This window comes from Tenrec ecaudatus, chromosome 9 (assembly GCF_050624435.1).
Source record: "Tenrec ecaudatus isolate mTenEca1 chromosome 9, mTenEca1.hap1, whole genome shotgun sequence".
NCBI classification, from domain to species: Eukaryota; Metazoa; Chordata; class Mammalia; order Afrosoricida; family Tenrecidae; genus Tenrec; species Tenrec ecaudatus.
Genome location: NC_134538.1, coordinates 48,738,372 through 48,759,282, shown reverse-complemented (window position 1 = coordinate 48,759,282; position 20,911 = coordinate 48,738,372). Strand labels below are relative to the sequence as shown.

General features: G+C 45.8%; 1 protein-coding gene across 1 annotated transcript in view; it reads left to right on the top strand.

Annotated features, from left to right (window-relative positions):
• Nucleotides 1-20,911, top strand: part of HDGFL3 (HDGF like 3) — a 56,892-nt gene that overhangs the window by 31,912 nt on the left and 4,069 nt on the right. Inside the window, exons 4-5 of the mRNA XM_075558053.1 lie at nucleotides 46-204; nucleotides 7,115-7,261. Of these exons, the coding sequence (XP_075414168.1) occupies nucleotides 46-204; nucleotides 7,115-7,261 (306 nt within the window). The remainder of the gene's footprint in view (nucleotides 1-45; nucleotides 205-7,114; nucleotides 7,262-20,911) is intronic.

The window sequence follows — 20,911 nt, the reverse complement described above, 5'->3', positions numbered from 1 at the left end:
TTTTCAGAAATGTGATTAAATAGCTATGGTTTTCTGATTTCTAAGGCAATTCAGCAACAGAGTTCTTCAGAAACCGAGGGAGAGGGTGGCAACACCGCGGACGCCAGCAGTGAAGACGAGGGCGAGCGAGCCGAGGAAGACGGGAAAGGCAAAAGAAAGAATGAAAAAGCAGGCTCCAAGCGGAAAAAGTCATACACCTCAAAGGTGACGGGGGATCTCCCCGCTGTTACTCGTGTTACGTGTGTTCGTAAAAGCTGTGACAGTGCTGTCCGTTGGTTTGGGAGGGGAGCGCATGGAAATACAGCACGATCCTAAGGGAATGAGGAGGGAGGGACCACGCTCGGAGCCCTGGCTGTGAGAGTGCCTGGCTAAGGCCTCGGGTTGGGTTGCCGCACTGTGCAGTTGGTTAGAAACCAGCACTCTCTCGGCGGGAGCCCTGCTGTTCAGTCCCGGGCCTAGGCCCATACTGAGTAGTTACCCCTGCAACGATGTGCCTCCTGAGGAATGTGCGAGACTCGGATACCAGGCCGACATGTATGCCCTGCGGAAATAAACTGACGCGTCATGGCATCTTTACCCGTCTGTCCGCTTCAAGGAATGCGCTTTTGCTCCTAAATGCTTCAGTTCTTCTATTTCCTGAGCACCTGTTCTATGTCAGGTTGCAAACAAGCAAAGGGATCAGTTTCAGAAAGGACTGTGAAGTAAATGAATCTGAGCCGGGAATGGCGGTAGTGTGGCCAGGCCTGCTGTAAAAGATGAAGTTTGTATTGAACCCTGGGAAGGGGGAGGGGTGGGTGCAGCCCCGCAAGTGGCACACCGCAGCAGCGCTCTGAAGCCGGCAGAAGAGTTTGCATGTGCTGAGCTGACAGGCAGGTGTGGCTGGAGAAGCAAGAACAAAGGTGTGCCATGAAAGGGGGTGGGGGAGTCTGGCTAAGCAGGAACATGCAGCCTAGAGTCTATATTAAGAAGTTTGGATTGTATTCAGGGTGTGACCGTAATTTATTGAAGGTGCTAAGCAGAGGAGTGACATGATCCTTGATTTGCAAATGGAAAGTCTGGGATTTTTATACATTCAGAAATTCAGTAGAAAGAACTGTGAGATTGTGGGAAATTGTTCACCTTTTAGAAACTGAAAGCAAGATACATGGATCCTTGCAAATACATTTCACTAAAAGTGGCCTGTCACACTGTTGAATACTTGGATAAATTATCTCCACTTGGATCCTGGTTAAGTGGAAGCCTGGCTATACTTGGAGAACATTTTACAAATAAGTAACAAGTTATCAGACTATCAACACTTTTTTTGTCAGTTTATGAAATCTAACCCCTAGCAAAAAATGCTGGCAGTATTTCTTTCAGGATGCCCAATGGAAATCTGGCACCTGCCACGATGTCGTGTTGCAAACGACAGCACAGTGGTTAGAATTTCACTTCAGACGGTAGCTACCATTGCAGTGTCTTTGAGGCTGAATTTCTTTTAGCATTGCACACTTAAATACCGATTGATTTCATTTAACTTTTGTTTGACTCTTGAGTTTCTACATAATGTGTTGAACCACCCTAAATGTTTTCAACTGCTACCTAAGATAGTCTTCCTTAGTAGTGATTAAAAAGTAGCATCTAACAGTGTGCCTTTTAAATGCCATTATTTCATCGTCTATTGCAAAGACCAGAAGTAATAGGGCTCCAGGGTTCATACCTAGGAAAGATTTATACTTTCAAAGAAGGACGGGTTAAGGATGTATGTATTAGGGTTTAACTGATCACGTTTGAACCATGACTTTTAGCTGAATAAAGATAGAGTGTAGCGGTTCTTAAACTTGCACCAGAATTTACCTGAGGGTTTCTCAAACAGGCTGCTGAGCTCGCCTCTAGATTTTGTTGTAAGGTGCCATTAAGTCAGTTCTGACTCAGAGTAACCCCCAGCGGTCCTCACCCTTCCTAATGCCGCAGCCCTTTCATACAGTTCCTCATGTGGTGGTGACCCCTCCCCCAGCCATGAAATTACTTTCACTGCTACTTCATCACTGTAATGTTACTACTGTTATGAATCAGCCGACCCCTGTGAAAGGGTCATTCCACAGGTTGAGAAGCGCTGCTCTGTGATAGAATGAAACTACTGCCCAGGCCTGCGACATCTTCACGGTGTCTCTGTTTGAATCCAGTTCAGTAGCCTCTGTGCCCGTCCATCTCATTGAGGGCCTTCCTCTTTCTCACTGGCCCTCTACTTTACCAAGCACGACATCCTTCTCCAGGACCTGGTCTCTCCTGATACAACACGTCCAAAGTATGCGAGACCAAGTCTCAGCATCCTCTCTTCTAAGGTTGTATTTCTCCATCCCATTAAGCCAAACAAACAGAAACCTGCTATTGAATTTATTTAGACTCATAGCAACCCCATAAGACAGAGTAAAACTTAGTGTTTTTGCAATAATTGGAAACATAACCAATTCAGACCCGCGCAGGGGCGTGGGCTTAAGAGAGATTAACTGTATGACAGCAGCTGGCGGATTCAAACTGCAGACCTTGCAGTGAGCAGCTCAGTTCATAACCCACTGCCCCACCAGTGCGCCCCTGCCCCGCTAGCCCTACTGAAATGAAAACCAAGAGAGGGTGGCCGCAGAATCCCCGGGAGGAGGGCCTGGGAACTGGGGGCTAGCTGTTGGGTTGCTAACCTACAAGATCAGTAATACAGACCCACTAGCTATCCATTCCTTGGGGAAAAGATAAGGCTGTTGTCTCCTCCCACAAGATTGACAGTCCTGGAAACTCGGTTCGGGTCATTATGTTGAAGGCCGTGGATGTCTGAGATGAGGCCACTGCATTGCCAGGTGAAATTAACACTGCTGGTTTAGAGAAACATTCACAGCTAACATAGCCTGGCTGGTTGCTGCTTATCACATACTTCCTTTTTGGTAAATATGGTGCTCTTTTTTACATTTTTGAAGAAGAGTGGTTCATAAACTCTTTTGACCATGTGCCATTTAGGTGGAGGAGAAGGTCCCACATCCCTAGCTCATTCGTTTGTGTGGAAAAAGAATTAGAATGGAAAGCCAGAGAAGAAGCAGACTGGAGAGGGCTTATCTTTAGCATTAGGGACGATCCATATCTGAACCATCAGAAACTAAAAAAGTACAGGTTAAAAATCATTTGCAAGCAAAGTATTCACTGTATATGGGAACTCATCAACCTTCAAGCCCACTCCATGGGGCTGGTTCTGATTCAAGTGAGCCTGTAGGACACAGTGGAACTGCCCCTGCACTGTGTGAGGCAGGACGGCTTTGCAGTGGTAGACCGCCACATCTCTTCCTCCACGCACCTGCTGGGTTCATGCTGCCACCTTTTGGTTGGTACTCAAGTGCTTTAACCACTGCACAACCAGACCTTCACTACCATCTAAACTGATAATGATGATGCTAAACCACCTATCATTGAAGTTTAGTTTGTTGTTGTTGTTTTTTAATGCAAACAAAGACAGCAGTATTTGGAAACACAACCAATTCAGAACCACACTGATAAAACACATAAAGGGTTCTTCCAGATTATAGGGAATCCAACCATCTGAACACAGGTTGCTTTGCAAGGTTGCCAAAAACAGCTTGCACCCACGATTCTTTGTAGGATGCTGGGTTTGACTGTCTAGTCGAACTCTGATAATGCCCTAATTCTGGTCTATACACACCCAATTTGGATAATGTTTTATCTACTCACAAGTTGCCCATAAATATTCTTTAAAAGTATTCTAAATTTTAGGGAGTTGTACATTCTTAATATCAGATCCACAGGACAAGGTCTATTATTTTACAATCAAAAAGTACACTGTATTTAGTAGAATCAAAAGTATTTTTTCCTTTTATGTTGTCATACTTGGTTGTATCTAATAGTAAACACTTAACTTGTGGCTTATTAAATCTCAGCTTTCCTTTTATGATAAAAGTAAAAATGATCTCATTTTCCACTGGCAGGTTGGGCTTGGCAGTTTGTTTTGGTTGAGTAAAATAGAAGCAGACAGCATGGACAAAAAGCCTAGAAGGTCAAAGTTATGTTAAAGCATTTATTAAAGAACAGAGACCTGCAAGAGAGATGGGGGACAGTCCGCCTCAAGCTTACAGAGTAAATGCTCTCTGTCGGGCTGGCACCTTACTCCAGCTTGGGCTGGCCAGGCAGTCTTTGTGGTCATAAGGTTGTTACCAGTCTTTCCTGCCCCCTTTTAGTGAGTGTGCACAGTGTTGAACCACATTGGAGTCTGAAAATTCAAAGTGGAGTCTAACAAGAATGGACAGGACTCATAAGAAAGATTTTGGACAAGGGTAAAAATTCAGACCAGAGTCAGCGAAAAGGGTTGAACAGAAAGGGCGAGCATATTGAAGGGAATTCTTCGGAAAAGAAGTTCAAAGAACCCTTAACAACAACAACAACAACAAATTCATTGCCATTAAGTTGATGCCAACTCATAGCCACCTTACCGGCCAAGGGAGAACTTCCCCTGTGGGCTTCCAAGACTGTGACTGATGGTGGGAGCAGAGGTTCTTTCTCAGAGGGCTGGTGCTTTCAAACGGTTCTCTGGTCGACAAGGCCTGGTTGAACGCAGAGCGGATGCGTTTCCTCTGCTGAAGGCAGGCCTCCCACCATTCGCTACCTTTCTGGGACTCTTTTGCTATTGACTGGTCCTCTTTTCAGAATGTAGCTATGTGCATTCCTGAACCTCAACACCCAGACTCCATGCTGTGCTGTTTTCCAATCTGTTCGTTCTTTATGGGGGTGGTGTGACCATCCAGTCTCTCTCCATCCAGCGTTTTCTCTGTCTCTGGGCTCTTCCATTGATGAGGAACTGCGTCTTTCTGCCCTTCCCCTTCCTTTGTGCCGAGAGGGAGGGATGCCGGGGAAACGTGCTCCCCCTCTCCTTTGGGTTAGGATTCCTGCCACCTTCCCCTTCCCCCCCTTGACCCCTCTGCCCTCTCGGGCTCACAGGGAAGCAGCCTAACTAGTTGGGTATGTGTCTAACGCCTTTATTCGTACTTCAGATCCCAGTGGGCATTGGATTTGCCATTTTTAGTTACTTAGTGGATACACGTGTCTGCCTTGCGTGCCTCCTAAACCAATTGAACCTTCTCTTTTAGTAGGGAAGTTTATGATCTGAAGAACAATTGAGGTATAGATTTTACAGGTTTCACAAGGAATGTTATACCTTGTCTGCCTTGCTCCTCTTAGCGTCCCTTGAGGCATTGTTTCTGTAACCTGTGACTTCTTCCTATATGGCTTGGTCCCTGGGTTAATTCCATTTTTACAGGTATTATTTCCTGTATACTATCTCCAACACTAATACATAGCTAGGAGATATTTTCTTTAAAAAAGTGGCATTTTAAAAAATTGATTGAGGAAGCTCATTGGCTAATTTAGTTTTAGAAGACCGAACTTGTCCTAAATCAGGTAGCTTTAGTTTTTATTTGACATGTACTAAAAGATTCTGTAAATTTCTCATTGAAGAAATGTTGGCAAAAAGCTAAATTTTATTTACTTAAAGGTATAGTTAGAGCCAGTGAGTTAAAGCTAGCTTATTAAAGCTAGCTTATTATTTTAATGCTGTTGTGCTAATTAGCAACTCTTGCTGCAAACTACACTTGTATTTTTCTCTATGTATTTCCCCCATGATTTCATGGACAACATGACAGGAACACAGGACTGGTCATCAGGTTGTTTGGGGTTCTTAAAAAGCTCTCCGTAATTAGAGTAATGTTACATTGCATTACACAATGATGTCACCTCCAAAATGTGCAGTCCTGCCGTAGGACCGTTAAGCCCCATCAGTACCCACACCAAGTTGAGCAGACACTGAATTTATTAGAAGATCTGATCCCCAGAAAACACTCCGACCATAACCAGAACACACAGTGTGAGTGCTTCCCAGTTTGCAAAGATTACAAAGTCTTTATAGTGGGCAGCTCTCCTATCCTCCGTAGGTTGCCTAGTGGTTGGACTGCTGACAGTCAGGTCGTTCGAAACCACCAGCTGCTCTGCAGGGGAAAGACAGGCCTTTCTACTCCCATAAGGAGTTAAAACTCACAGGGGCAGCTTTATTCTAGGGTTGCTATAAGTCAGCAGCGTGGACTTGATGGCCCCAGTAGGGTTCTCTTGCTATTGCCTCACAGTGGGGAATTCACAGGAACCAAAGTGACCCAGGTTCTCTGGGCACACAGGTGAGAATTCTCTTAGAATTATATTACCCCTTAAGCTGTTTGGCTCTCTCACACATATCAAAGGCTACCTCTGATTGTACCTTAAAAGGTGCAGAAGGTCAGGGGTTAATTTTAATTAGCATATGAAGACTTTTCTTAGCATCTCAATTTCAAGTTTTAAACAAAAACTCAAAGCCTTCTAGTTGATTCTAAATCAGAGAGACCCTATAGACAGGGTAGAACTGCGCCAGTGGATTTCCAAGACTAATTTTACAGACAGGCTTGTCTTTCTCCTTCAGAAAGGCTGGTAGTTCGTTTCCCACTGCTGGCCTGTGCCTAGCAGCTCAAGACGTAACCACTACGCCACCAGGGCTCCTAGTCTTTGGCTTTAGCCAAAAGTTGGCAGAGCTGTTTATTGAAGACCAGAGCCCATGCGTCTTGCATGGTCTGTGATTTATGATTTGGGATCTTGGATAATACAAAGTTTGATTAAGATGACTCCATCTATACTGTTGGTCAAACAGCCTCTATTGATGTGTCTCTGTGGATTTCCTAAGGTGATCTTGAAGTTTACTTCCGTACCTCAAGTTCCACTACTGTGAAACGATGGGGAAGAACAGTGTGCCTTTCGGGGGCATTACAGCTCTGTAAAGCTCAAGTGTGACCTCCTGTGTGGACACGTTGCCTTCCCGTGGTGGTGTCCATGCAGTTCGAAGTGTCCCTTGGCGGTGGTCTGGCTCCGGGCGTCTTTACTCCTGACTGTAGTGAGAGCGGAGCAGTCCGAGGCATGTACCTGAGGCCCGCAGCCGGGGAATGAGTTGCCCACGCTCGCGTTGCCCGCCTTTGTAGTACCGAGAGACTCCACCAAACCACAAGGTCTGGTGCAGCCGGCCTGGCTTCTTCTTTGACTGTAATTTCTAACTTGTCTAAACATTTAGAAATCCTCCAAACAGTCCCGGAAAGCCGCAGGAGAGGACGATGACAAGGACTGCAGAGAAGAAGGAAACAAAAGCAGCTCCGAGGGTGGCGATGCCGGCAATGACACAAGAAACACGACTGCAGACTTGCAGAGAACCAGTGAAGGGGTAAGCATAGCCGTGCATCCATCGCTCCCCTTCTGTAACTAGAAGACGTTCTGCTCCCTTCGCGCGGCACTAGTGCACGCAGCAGTGCATTCTCCTGCTGTGTACATACTCTCCTAGCTCCCGCGTGATTGGCTGCTTAGGGTCAGAGAACACAGACAGATCAAGGCGAATCACACCTGCCCGTCCATTTGGAACTGCCCCAGCGGGTTTTTGTTCTGTTTGTGTTTAACTGTAGCAACTCCAAAGAGACTGAAAAGTAAGGTGTGAATGTGCACTCATGTTCATGCGTAAAAGGAGTCGCTGGTGGTGCCGTGATTGAGATGCTCTGCTGCTGAGTGAAAGGTTCACACCCACCTGCTGCTTCATGGGAGAGCGATGGGGTTGTCTGCTTCTATGAGATTGACAGCCTCCATCAAGGGGGCTGCAGTGAATGAGTTAGATCCAAATACGTATGAATTGTTGGATGTGAAACTGATGATCTGCTCTGTAAACCTTTACCTTAGTCAAAATAAAACATTTTAAATATAAATTAATAAAGTAAGGTTTGAAATCATAAAATGCCATCTCTGAGAATGTAGCGAAAGAAACAAACCCTCATCCCCTGGTGGGGGGACTGCAAATGGTGCACATAGGAGACACTTGGTTGGTATGGCAAAAAGCCAACTGAACGCTAACCTTATGACCCAGCACCTTCACTCCTATGTACACCCCCCAAAACTAAAAGCAGCTACTCAGAAACGCATACACCAACGCATGTAACCAAAAGGTAGCAAGAACCCAGATGAACCGCTAAATCAAACATGATCCCAAGCATGCAGGAGAGCGCTACAACTCAGCCCAGAGAGAAATGAAGGGCTGGCACACGCCTTGAAAGCACTCTGAGTGAAGTCGATCAAGCAGAAAGGGGCAAGTAGCATGTATTTCTACTTTAGAAAATGTCCAGGTCGTTGCCTTGGGCAGGTGGGAAGGGAAAATGATAACGGTTTGTTAAGGAAACGTACTTGCTGTAAACTCTGGGGACCGTAGCCAATGTGACTGAATTATACATACGATAACTTTGAAATGTTGTCAGTTGTTTTCAATAAGAAGGAAGTGCTACCTCAAAACGTGACCATATTATTTCCTCTCTTACCAAACCAAGGGCATGCTCACAGTCAGGAAATAGATACTGCTTTTTATCTTCCAGAGTATTTTGTAGTTTGAAGTACCTAGGGAAATATTAAATATTTCAACAGTATTTAAATATTGATATTTAAGGTACTTATATAACACGTTTGTCCATTTTGACTCTTCCTAACTCATTAACCTCTCAGTTAACTTCAGAGTCACAGCAGTCAAAGGGAGGAGGGCCACGTGGAGAGAGTAAAATTAGTATTTTCCAATGCCCAATTTCTGATAACTATCAGTAGCTCTAACAAGAAGAGCCCTATGGCACAGTATTTCCATGCCGGGCTGCAAACGGCAAGGTCCGCAGTTTGAAACCACCAGCTGCCCGGAGGAAGAAGGATGAGGTCTTCTGCCCCATCAGGAGAGGCTTAGAAACCCACCGGGGCAGTTCCACTCTGTCCCATAGGATCACGATGAGTCAGAATCTACTCAGCCGTGACTTTGGTTTTCGAACTCTTAACATATATTTTCTTCAAAAAAGCTTTTTTGGGGCTGTCAATTTTCCAGGATACAAAAGGGATACCAAAAACCCCCAAAGTTACTGTCATTGAGCTGCTTCTGACTCATAGCAACCCTAACCCTATAGGACAGGGTAGAACTGTCCTTGTGGATTTCTGAAACTATAACTTATTAAAAAATAATTTTATTTGGGGCTCATACAATTCTTATCACTATCCATGCATATATCCATTGTGTCAAGAACATATGTACATTTGTTGCCATCGTCATTCTCAAAACATTTGTCTTCTACTTGAGCCCCTAATATCAACTGCTCGTTTTCCCCCTCCCTCCCCCCACTTCCCCTACCTCATGAACCTTTCATATTTCATAAATTGTTATTATTTTGTCATATGTTACACTGTCCGATGTCTCCCCCTGCCCTCTTCTCTGCTGTCCATCCCCCAGGGAGGAGACTATACGTAGATTCTTGTAATCAGTTCCCCCTTTCTACCCCACATTTTCTCCACCCTCCAGGCATTGCCACTCTCACCACTGGTCCTGGAGGAATCATCTGTCCTGGATTCCCTATGTTTCCAGTTGCTATCTGTACCAGTGTACATCCTCTGGTCTAGCCAGATTTGTAAGGTAGAATTGGGATCACAATAGTGGGGGGAGGAAGTATTTAAGAACTAGAGGAAAGTTATATGTTTCTTTGTTGCTACCCTGCACCCTGACTGGCTCATCTCCTCCCCACAACCCTTCAGTAAGGGGGTGTCCAGTTGGCTGCCGATGGGGACTTTGAGTCTCCACTCTGCACTCACCCATTACCAACGGGCTTTGAGTGTCCACTCTGCACTCACACATTTACAATGATGTGATTTTTTATTCCTTGATGCTTGATACCTGGTCCCCTCGAGAGCTCGTGGTCACACAGGTTGGTGTGTTTGTTCCATGTGGGCTTTGTTGCTTCTGAAGTAGATGGCCACTTGTTTGTCTTCAAGCCTCCAAGACCCCAGACGCTATATCTTTTGATAGCCGGCACCATCAGCTTTCTTCACCACATTTGCTTATGCACACGTTTGTCTTCAGTGATCGTATCAGGAAGGTAGGCACCCACTGATATGATTTTTAGTTCTTTGATGTCTGATAACTGGTCCCTTCTACACCCCGTGGTCAGACAGGCTGGTGTGCTTCTTCCATGTGGGCTTTTATTCTCAGCTAGATGGCTGCTTGTTTATCTTCAAGCTTTTAAGACCCCAGACACTATATCTTTTGATAGCCGGGCACCATCAGCTTTCTTCACCACATTTGCTTATGCACACATTTTTCTTCAGCAGTCTTGTCAGGAAGGTGTGCATCCTGGAATGCCAATTTAATATAACGTGTTCTTGCATTGAGTAAGTACGTGAGTGGAGGCCCAATGTCCATCTGCTGCCTTAATACTAAACCTATAAATATATGCACATAGATCTGTTTCCCCACATTCTTATATATATTTACACATGTACATTCCAGTCTTTAGACCCATGTAAATACTCTTTGTCACCTAGTTCTTTCCTCTATTTCCTTACACTTTCCTCTTGTTCCACTATCATGCTCAGCCTTCATTTGGGTTTAAGTGATTTCTCTTAGTTACATTGCCCTTGCTGAATTCCTACCAGGCTTCTCACACCTTCCTTGCCACTGATTTTGGATCACTTGTTGCTCCCCTGTCCCTGGGTTGGTCAGCACCACCTCCTTACCCCTTCCCCCTCTCCCGTGTCCCCATGGAACCTTTGGTCCCGCTGTTTTCTCCTCCAGGCTATTCATCCAGTCTATCTTACCTGGATAGATCTGTAGAGATAATAATATGCACCAAAAATCAAGTCATAGCAAGATAGGCAATGGGTGAAAACACAGCGATGACACCAAAAAAGGAAACCAATTACCCATAGAAGAATAAATTAAAAGAAAAAAATTTAGAAAGAAAAACCTGTAAATAGATCAAGGTCTGATTTTTGATCTCTAGACGTGTCCTTCAGTCAGGCCCCATGGGTCCCATGCTTTGGCCCCAGAGTCCGTCCTTTGTACTCCCTCAGGGGCTCCCTGCTCTGCTCCCACGGTTTCTCTGCCGCACACTTTTAGTGGTTTGCCTCGGTGTCACAGAGTCAGTCTGGTCCAGTCCTGACACTGAATCTCCAGTGTTGTCCCCCTTAGGGTCCTGGGCCATCAAGGGATGATGTTTCTCATAGTGGGATCAGCCATATTGTCCACTCTGTCCCTTGGCTGTTCAGAGCGGGGATATCGTCCTCCAGGCCTGATGGGCCAGGATGTGCTCCACTCTCTCTTCCTCCCCCTTCATTTGCTCCCATTTGCTCTGATCAGACATGCCCCCCTCCCCTAGCTGCAGCTTCAGTGCTGTCCTCTCAAGTAAATTCTTCTGGGGTGAGGGGTGTTTTTCCACGTAGCTGGTATGGGGGGGGTGAGCCCTCAGGCCCCTCCACTGGCTCCCCACTCCTTGCCAGCGCACTGCATTCATCCGGCACTGGCTTTATATCTGGTCCCTCTTTCCCTGTGGAGACACAAACAATACCCGCCCCTTGGGTGCGTCTGTGCCCTATTCCCCCATCAGAAACTATAACTTTTTATAGGAGTAGAAAGCCTCATTTTTCTCCCATGGAGCGACTGATGGTTTTCAACTGCATACTTGGCAGTCTGCAGCCCAGTGCACAACCACTATACCACTAGGGCGCCCTATATAGGATACACACCCCCCCCAAAAAACCCTCAAGTTAATGCTGACTCTGTGACCCCAATGGGTTTCCAAGACTGTAACTACTGACGGGAGTAGAAAATCCCAGTCTTTCTCCCAAGGAGCTGCTGACCATGGGGGATCACAGCCCAACACATAACCACTATACCACCAGGACTCCTTTATAAAGGGATACAGAGATCAGAACGTTTGGTGAAATACTGGCTTAGAATAAGTGACAGAAAATAGTGAAATTGGGCTGGAAAGGAAAATTAGGGACCGGCTATGAAGAGCATTATGTGGCACAGACTCAAGAATTACTTGCGCTGCAGGACTGGATAAAGATAGTAAACGCAAAAGACAGATGGTGATAGAAGAATGAGATGCTTCTGAGTTACGGAAGGGGATGGCAGTGCTTGCCGACAAGTGCTGGTATCTGCTGGTGCTTTGTGCGACAATTCGTAACCATGCGGTCACTGTTCAGCACATCCCAGAACATTAGTACCTGTGGCCGCCCTTGTCCATTAATGCCAGTCGAGCCCCCAAGTTCTTAAGACAACCTAACATGCACTCACACGTTTGGAACTAATCCCGGTGGTTGGGAATTACCTAAGAAAATAGCCATGGGAGTAACTGCCTGGGGCAGGGTGAAGGACAGTATTTTTGGAGGAGAGAAGGCCAAAGAAGTGAATGTTTGAAAATAATCTACATGGATGGACTTATGATGCTGAGTGACAGTGAACCATTGCTCCAGTCCTCAAAGAGTAAGGGGACTGCTGTGGGAAGCTTGTCGGTGCCTGCATTAAGGAAGGGGAGCGGCTACAGTACTGAATTCAAAGGTGAAGGGGGAACACCGGAGAGAAGGGAAATGCCTAGGAATCAGAGTGAAGACTTAGTAGGATACCCTCCCCACCGCTAGGGCCAGTGGTGAAAGGTCTGTGAGCGAGAAAACAGCCTCCACTGAAGGGAGTTACAGGGAAAGAAGCACTGTGCACGGGAGAATCAGGTCTCCATTCGAGCAGGTTGATGAGTGGAACATCTTGGAAATTCAAGTTGAGAGTCTAGGAGATTTGTTATGGTTGACTAGGGAGGCGGGTGCATAGAGGTGCACATAACGGACCAAGCTGGCTGGAGATGAGATTCCCGGATGTGGCAGGTGGTGCTCTGGAGCTTCAGTTAGCAGCGATGGAATACGTAAGGTTGCAGAGCTTGAGGGCCCCTTGGCAGATGACTGTGGTGAGTTTAGTAATAATGGGAGGTGTGAAATGGGACTAGTAGTTGTGTTCAAACCCGTCCTTTCACGGATAAGAAAGACAATCATTCATCAGCAGCACAAAGTTGATTCCCCTGGGTCAGACATAAACTCTCTTCAACCAATTCTAACACCAGCTTGCCCTTCCCTCAGAGTTTTCTTTCTGGCTTCCAGAATCCATCGCAATGGCACACCAGAACTCACAGACTATACTTACAAGTTAGGTGGTTTATTAAGGAAGCAACGGTACATCGAAGGCTCAACAGTCGGCAGCTCAGGCTCAGGATGGGGAAGCAGGCAAGCAAACGCTCCCTTCAGTGCAGGATAGCATCACAACTCCCAGCTCGCCAGGCCTCTTGCCCCTTCGGGACAGGTAGTCTCAGCCCGGCGCTCCTGCATCCACGCCTGCTGCCATCTTCACTGTTAGAGGCCTGGACCCCTGTTACAGTCCTTGCCTGGGCGCCCTCTGCTTCTTCCTGCTCTACCTCCTTCTGCATTTTTCTGCCAGCAAAAACAGCTATGGGTTTGGCTATTTGTACTGTACACAAATTGTCACTTTCAAGACACAGCACTCCCACAACACTGCCCGATGCCCTCTTGGTAAGCCACTTCATTTGCAAGATAGGCTATGACTCACCTCATTTTATGACCTTTTGACAATTCTCTGCAAGGTCCATGCCAATCACAAGGCAGGCTGCAGTCATCAGAGAACAGATTAAGTGTCAGAACTATTTAAAGTTCCCCCAGGACAGGACAATGGACAAAAGTAAGGAACTTTCTGGAGTAGAACCTAGGGTAAAGATAACTCCTCGTGGTCAGTGGGAGGAAACGCTCAAGCTGATTTTCCAAAGAACATCAAATGCCTTTCACCGCAGGAGAGGAAGGGGAGGGAGGGTTTCTCTGTAGAGCCCATGTTGTTCTGGGCCCTCCTCCCCCAGGGGCCTTGTGACTTCTTTCTCACTCCTAACAGTGGAAAGGAGGTGGGAAGGGGCAGGATCACTTATCTAGACTGCAGGAGCGTCCTTTTCTTGATTACTGTGGGGGCGATTCCAAGGCTCCTTCCTAATCTCTGTGGCCAGGACGAATTCAGCCCTGCTGTCTTCAGAATCTGTTGCCACACAAGTTACCCCGACTTGGCTGAGCATGGCATCTATGATCTCAGCATTTCTGTGGGTCGGGAATTCAGGCAGGCCCCTGGGCCCCTCACAAAACTGCAGCCAAGGGGTCAGCAGCTCAAACCATCTTAAGGCTCAAATGGGGTGTGTCAGTGGGTAAACCAGGGAAACAAATCCACAGAAGCTCCTATGTATAAGGGAGCTGTAGATAAGAGGGTAAGTGCACATTAAGAAAGCATCCCAACCCAGTGCTGTCCAAGCTCCTAAGTCCAACCTTAGCCCATGTGTCTGACACCAATCTACAAAGTCCTCCTCCATCTCACAAAACACACACAATGACGCTGACTGCAGGAAGAAAGCTGAATCCGTGAGCGTGTAAGCATCTCAGCGCTGGCAGGGGTCTCCACACAGCTGCTCCAGCACCCAGAGCTGCATCGGAGTAGGTCCATGTGGCTTCTCCTGAGAGATGTCTTGCAGGAAGTGAGCCTTGCAAGCTGAAGCAGGGGCCTGGCTAAGGCAGCTGCACCCTGGTCCGACTATCGAAGCGCAAGAGACCCGAGAACTCGAACGGCGAGGCTCACCGAGCCACTTATCTCTCCGCCCTTCAGTTAGTCCCACATGTGTTTATCAGCCAGGTTGGTACAATAAACCGTAACTATCTCTGGGAGTAAATCATAGTGCAAGCTTGTTAGCAGGGTTTCATTCCATGTGGTGGTTGGCTTGAGAGCCTCCATTTCTCACCAGTCCTTGGCCAGATGCCTTCCCGTAGCTCCTCGCTTCCCGGGCCTCTCCATAAAGCAACTTACGACTTGGCAGTTGACTTCCTCAGGAGCAAGAGTGTGCCAGCAAGACAGAAGTCAGTCGTGTTGTCACTGACTCTTTGCAGTAGGTTACTTTTGCTCCACCCTGTTTATTAGACCCAAATCATGAGGTCCGGCCCCCTACTCAAGGGGAGGAGGTTACACACGGAGATGAATACCAAAAAAACAGGAATCACTGGGAACTTGATCAGAAGGCGGTCCATCCCAGAATCAACCCCTGCTATAAGGGGGTAGTACTGGCCTAGGCCAGTCAGACTCCCTCACTTCCGGAGCTGAAGTCAAATCCCCAAAGCATCATGACTCCAGTACAGTTGGGGAGTTGGGAAACAGAGCCTTATTGAGAAGGCGGCCCTGGAACCAGGAACCTTTATTTTTCTGACCATGACCCTGAGCCTGCCCTCTTTCTATACTATCTCCATGTGCCTGATCCCACTTTCCTATTTCTTCTTCTAAGCCAGTAACTCATCAAACTTTTGGGTCTCCATATCTGTTTATGCCCTTGAAAGTGATTGAGGGTGAGGCCCCCTAAAAGTTTTTTAATGTATATTAGAACTATTGATATTAATTAGAAATCAAAACAAGTTTTTAAAAAACAATAATAGACCTATTTAAGATACAGCACATTTTTATGTAAAACAATTGCATTAAAAAAATTAAGACATTATTTTACCTTTTGCAAGTCTCTTGAATGTCTGGTTTAGTAGAGGACAGCTGCGTTCTCATCTGCTTCTGCATTCCGTCAGTGACAGTTTGGTATTTTGGCTAAAGTGTATAAAAAAAAATTCGCCTTGGGAGGGGGGAGCAGGGAGGGAGGGGGAAAAAAAAGAGGACTTGATGCAAAGGGCTTAAGTGGAGAGCAAATGCTTTGAAAATGGTTAGGTCAAAGAATGTACAGATGTGCTTTATACAATTGATGTATGTATATGGAGTTGTATGAGCCCGTAATAAAATGTATCAAAAAAAAAATCACCTCACACAGCCAAGTAGTTGGAAGATGGAGATTCAAGTATCTTACTGGTTTTTTCAGGTAGCTGTGGAAGTTCTCTGATATCACAGATCCCGTAAAGGGTGGTTTCTTCCAGGTTAATGGCACACTGAAATCTGCACCCGTCACACTGTTCAGTCATCTGCTGAAACTGTGTGATCCCGCTCCTGCATCACCCAGGCCTGCTTTCCCATCACGTGACGATCATTTGGAAAACATTTGCTCAGATAGTCGGGTCTTCTGAAGGCTAACTCAATTCATATACAATATTTTTTTCTGAAGTCAGATTTGTTAGTATCACCACCTTTCTCATTACCAAAGTCCTCCATCTTAGAGAATTTGAGTTCTCCCAAATGCATTTGTTTGTTTGTTTGTTTATTTATTTATTTATGTTTTTAATCGTTTTATTAGGGGCTCATACAACTCTTATCACAATCCGTACATCAATTGTGTAAAACACATTTGTACATTCATTGTCCTCCAAAATTCTTAATTTTACTTAAGAGATCAACTTTCATCCTGGGCAACCAAGACCCCTGGCTGTTTTCTTTTCAGAAAGAAAGAGACAGCTCTCCCAGGCCATAGATTACTGCCATCATTCCTTCAAGTACCAAACTGGCCTCAGTGAAAAACACCCTGTGACCTCTCCTGCTTCTTGGCCCTGTGGGTGTCGCCGCACAGTGTCTCAGTGGGCCTCAGGAGAGAATCCGACGGGGTTAGTTGACCGTTACCCAGCATTGGGCGCCGCGGCACAGAGCGGCATGGCCTCTGCTAGCAGCCAAGCACGCTATCCAGAACGTTCTCATAGGCCGTCACAATTGTCGATTTCTCTGTATAGGCGCAGACAGTGATTAAGGTCTGGAAATGCAAAACCAAATGGTCTTAAGCTTTGTTTGCCTTGTCCTCTTACAAACGCCTGTGTGGCTCCGCCTTGTGAGAAACAAAAGCTTCTTCTTGGGGTTGTGATTGCATTCTGGTGCCACCTGCACTTTGTTTGCAATATTAATAATATTCGCGGCGGCTGGGAACCATCTGTTCCAAAATATTTCTCATTATGGGTTGAGTAGTTGTTACTGTGAATTTTCTACCAATGTAAATAGAGTGTACTCTCCTTTCATAGTAATACAAGTAAAAAGCCATCGTTAAAGGCGTTTGCTTTGGTTGACTTAACAAGCTTTCAGTATTTTAGCAGATATTTCCACCAAAGTATCTGTGAATATACTCTTGTCTAATGCTTTTACTTATTAATTAATAATTAGGCATCCTCAACCACTGTACTTTGTAAGATCACACATGTTTGAATATGATTTCTTTTTTAATTTTAAGATTAGCGTCCTTGTTTTGGCAGAGACAGAAAGGGCAAAGAGACACATTTCTCCCTTCTTAGAGGAATGACAGATTCGGCCCCTTTTTTCTCCCCGAAGGCCCTACAATTCCGTACCTACAGTGTGATTTACAGCACCCTGTGGGTACTGGCCGGGTACATCAGACCACGCCCCTGCGTGTGCACCTGGGGCTGGCACTCGGCCAGCCCCTGGGGTGAGGTGCTAGAGCAGGCAGTCCTTGGAGCCTGAGTTCACTTTTTCATCTAGCTCATGGAGGTGGGGGGGGGGGTCGGTCATATATTTGAGTTAATGATGACGGAAACAAAAATAACATTCATTTGGGAAATGTAACCAGACACAATTTACAGTGGAGAACCCAGATGGAACCATCATTTGTTTATGAGACAGAAATGCTGTGTTTTACTTTTTCATGGGAATACCATAGACATTTCAAGACCAATTTGGGCTCCTAATTATACTTTTTTTTCTTCCCCAAACTCACCTGAGAGGTGGGTGGGTTTGAACCGTGGCTGGTAGCCCAGCGCTTACCCTACTAAAGACCTATTGTTTGACTAAGCATTGAGCCTTGGGGTGAATTCGCTTTAATTATTTTCAAAAGCAAAAATTCAGAGATTTTGTTCATCTTGATCTTATTAACTTTTGTACTACGCTTGAGCCATATGGCCAAAGTAATTAAATGGAAGTACTGTGCGGAATCATGTGTATTCACTTCAAGTGTTTAAATTTTGAGCAGCTTACTGTTCCCAGCACTGCAGCCTCACAAAGATGGCTGCCCGCAATTTCTCCACTGCCTGTGCATTCCGGCCTCAGAGCTGTACAGAGTACACGCTGCTGCTGTTTCTGTACCACAAGACAGTAGCCGACACTCACTCTTTTCTAGGAATACCGAAAAGCCAAAACCAAACTCACTGCCATCAAATCCATTCCAACTCAGAGCCACCCAAGAGGACAGAGTTACAACTGCCGCCTTGGGTTTCCAAGACTGTGACTTCCCAGCGTAGCACGCCGAGTCGTTCTCCTGCAGAGCAGCCGGCCGTTTCCGACCGCCGGCCTTGTGGTTGGCAGTCCGTGCTAACCCATGACGCCGCAGGGCTTCTGGAAGAAGACAAGTGCCCTTTAACGTTGAAAAATCAAACTTCATTGCAAATTGGATAAAGGTTTCTAGAGCAGATCAGGTTTTTCATTCAATAAGACAGACATATTTTGGTGTGTATAATTGTAATCCCAGAATGTAACATCTCTCGTCCCACGTTGTTGGGCATCATGTTGCTCATTTCCATTCCCCTCCTGCCTGATGCTTTCTACCTTCTGAGCTTTGTTCTAGAGCAAACACGCCCCATCTCGTCTCGAATGCTTGATTGTCTAAGAAATACAGGCCTCCCTAGTGTCATTGGTCACCTTATAAAAACCCTTGTCATCACTTCTCATTCACTGACAGCAATTCCAACTCAGAGAGACCTGCAGACGGAGTAGAGTTGCTCTTTCGGGTTTGCAGGCTGTAAATCTTTACAGGAGGAGATAACCTCGTCTTGAGGGACCAGTGGTTGAACCATGGCTTGTAGTGCAATGCTTAGCCCGCCAGAGACCTAGGACGATAGAGGACACACAGGGTTCCGCCGGTCTGTGTCAGACCAGTAAGCCTTGTGTTTTCTTGTGCTCTTGAGTTTTCTTCCATATTTCCCCCCACTCTGTCTAGGGCCTTCTAATGTGATCCACTTCAGGGCAGTTGGTAGTAGTAGTTGGGCACCATCTGGTTCCTCTGAGGTTCATTACATGAAGTATTTCCTTGCATCTCTGATTTTCTTCACTCGTATTTGCTCTGGGCAGGGAGAGACTCGCAGGCCTACCGTAGGTAGCAGCTCACAAGTTTCCTAAGGGCCCGTCGTAACAGCAAAGTTGGAGGTAGAACATTTTCTTCATGAACTGTTTTACACCATTTGACCTTGGTGGTCCTCCAAAATACAGTCCTGAACTCCAGGTCCAGGAACCGACTCCCTTGAGGTGTTTAGTTATAGCTAGAAGTCCTCATAATCTTCCATTCATGGATATATTTACAGCACATGTAAATACATATGTAGAAATATCCTCTTCCAAACCTGTATATCGATGGATATTTTCCCTTCTATTTCCTACATCTGTTTGGCATTCATGTCTATGTATCCATTCATAGATTATGGCTGTTCCTGTTATTGCATGGTTGTGTGTGTAATAGTGTTTATCTCTGTTGCCTTTAACACGTGTACTCCACCCAGGGCCTTTCTTTGCCTGGATTATTTTTGCTGACCACTCCCCCTTTATTGGATATTGTCTTCCCCTTCACCTAAGTTAATGTGTGTCTGCCCTTTGTCAGTGATTACCCTCCTGTCTCTCCTACCCCATAACCATAAAAGGGTCTTGTGGGAAAGCCTATTCTTGACTTTCTATAACAGTAGTCTCCTACAGTATTTGCCCTTTAGTGATTGACTAATTTCACTCAACATAATATCCTCCAAGTTTATCCATATAACGAGATATTTTGCGGGTGTACTGTTATTCTTTTAGCCGTAGTTAGTATTCCATTGTATTGGGGCTGATCGTTTGTTTATCCACTCTCCCACCGACAGACTCAGATTATCTGCATGACCTTGCTGTTGAGAATAGTGCTCTGCTGAACTTGGGATGCATCTGTCTGTTCATGCTGTGGCTCTTTATTTCTCTGTTACACCTCATAGCATGTCTGCACCATAAGATACTTCTATACCAGCTTTTTAAAAATTTTATTGATATGTAATTCACATATCGTACAATTCAATAGCTTAATCATATTTAAAAGAGTTGTGTAATAATCACCACAATCAATTTTAGACTATTTTCTTCTTTCTTGTACTCAGTTTATTAGCTCCCCTTCTTCCCCCAACCTCCACTGCCAATCACACTTAAGAAGCCATCAGTCCAGTCACGGCCTCTATTAGATCTACCTTTCTTGGACTTCATACAAAGAAAAACATGCCACCAAAAAAAAACCCACAACCAACAATACAAAACACAGAAATCTTAATGGAAGAGAATGCAGAAAATATTAAAAACTGGAACAAATTTTATCCCAGGTCAGTGGTCAGGGTGATTCACCAGAGGCTTAATCCTTGTGGGGATCCTGCAAATGGATTTTAGGCTTCTGTCACCCAAAGCATTATACAAACTGGGTGCTCTGAATTTAAACGCTTAATACCATTCCCTCCTCCAGCCTTCGATAGATTTATGAATAGTCCTGAATCACACAGGCTCATGTACTTTTGTGTGAATTTAACTGACACGGCACTTGGATGACTGCGTGTTATAGGAGAAGCCTTCTAAGATCTCAGATGCTATTCCTTCCGCTAGCCAGCTACCATCGGCTTCCTGCACCGTCCTTCGCTGTGGCGCCCGTCTAGATCTTCAGTGATCGCTTCATGCGGGCAGACAACAAGGAGGGCCAGGTGCTACTGTTTCAGGAAGCACTGTACTATTTCCCACAGTTGGACCGCCCACCATCAGTGGTGCAGTGGGTGAACCATTGGGTAGTTTACCAAGTGGTCAGTGGTTCCACCCACCAGCCAGCCACACCATGGGAGGAGGGTGAGACTGTGCGCTCCTGGAAAGACGTGTGGTTGCAGCAAGGAGCAGCTCTGCTCTGCCTGTGAGTCACCGGGTGGAAACCGACCCCAAGGCTGGGGCGTGGCCACTCGTGTGCTTGGTAGTAGTGCTAGAGTTCCTGCTTGGTGAAGTGTCCGGAACCTCTGTTGAGTTTTTAGGTGGACTACTGGTCTTTTTTTG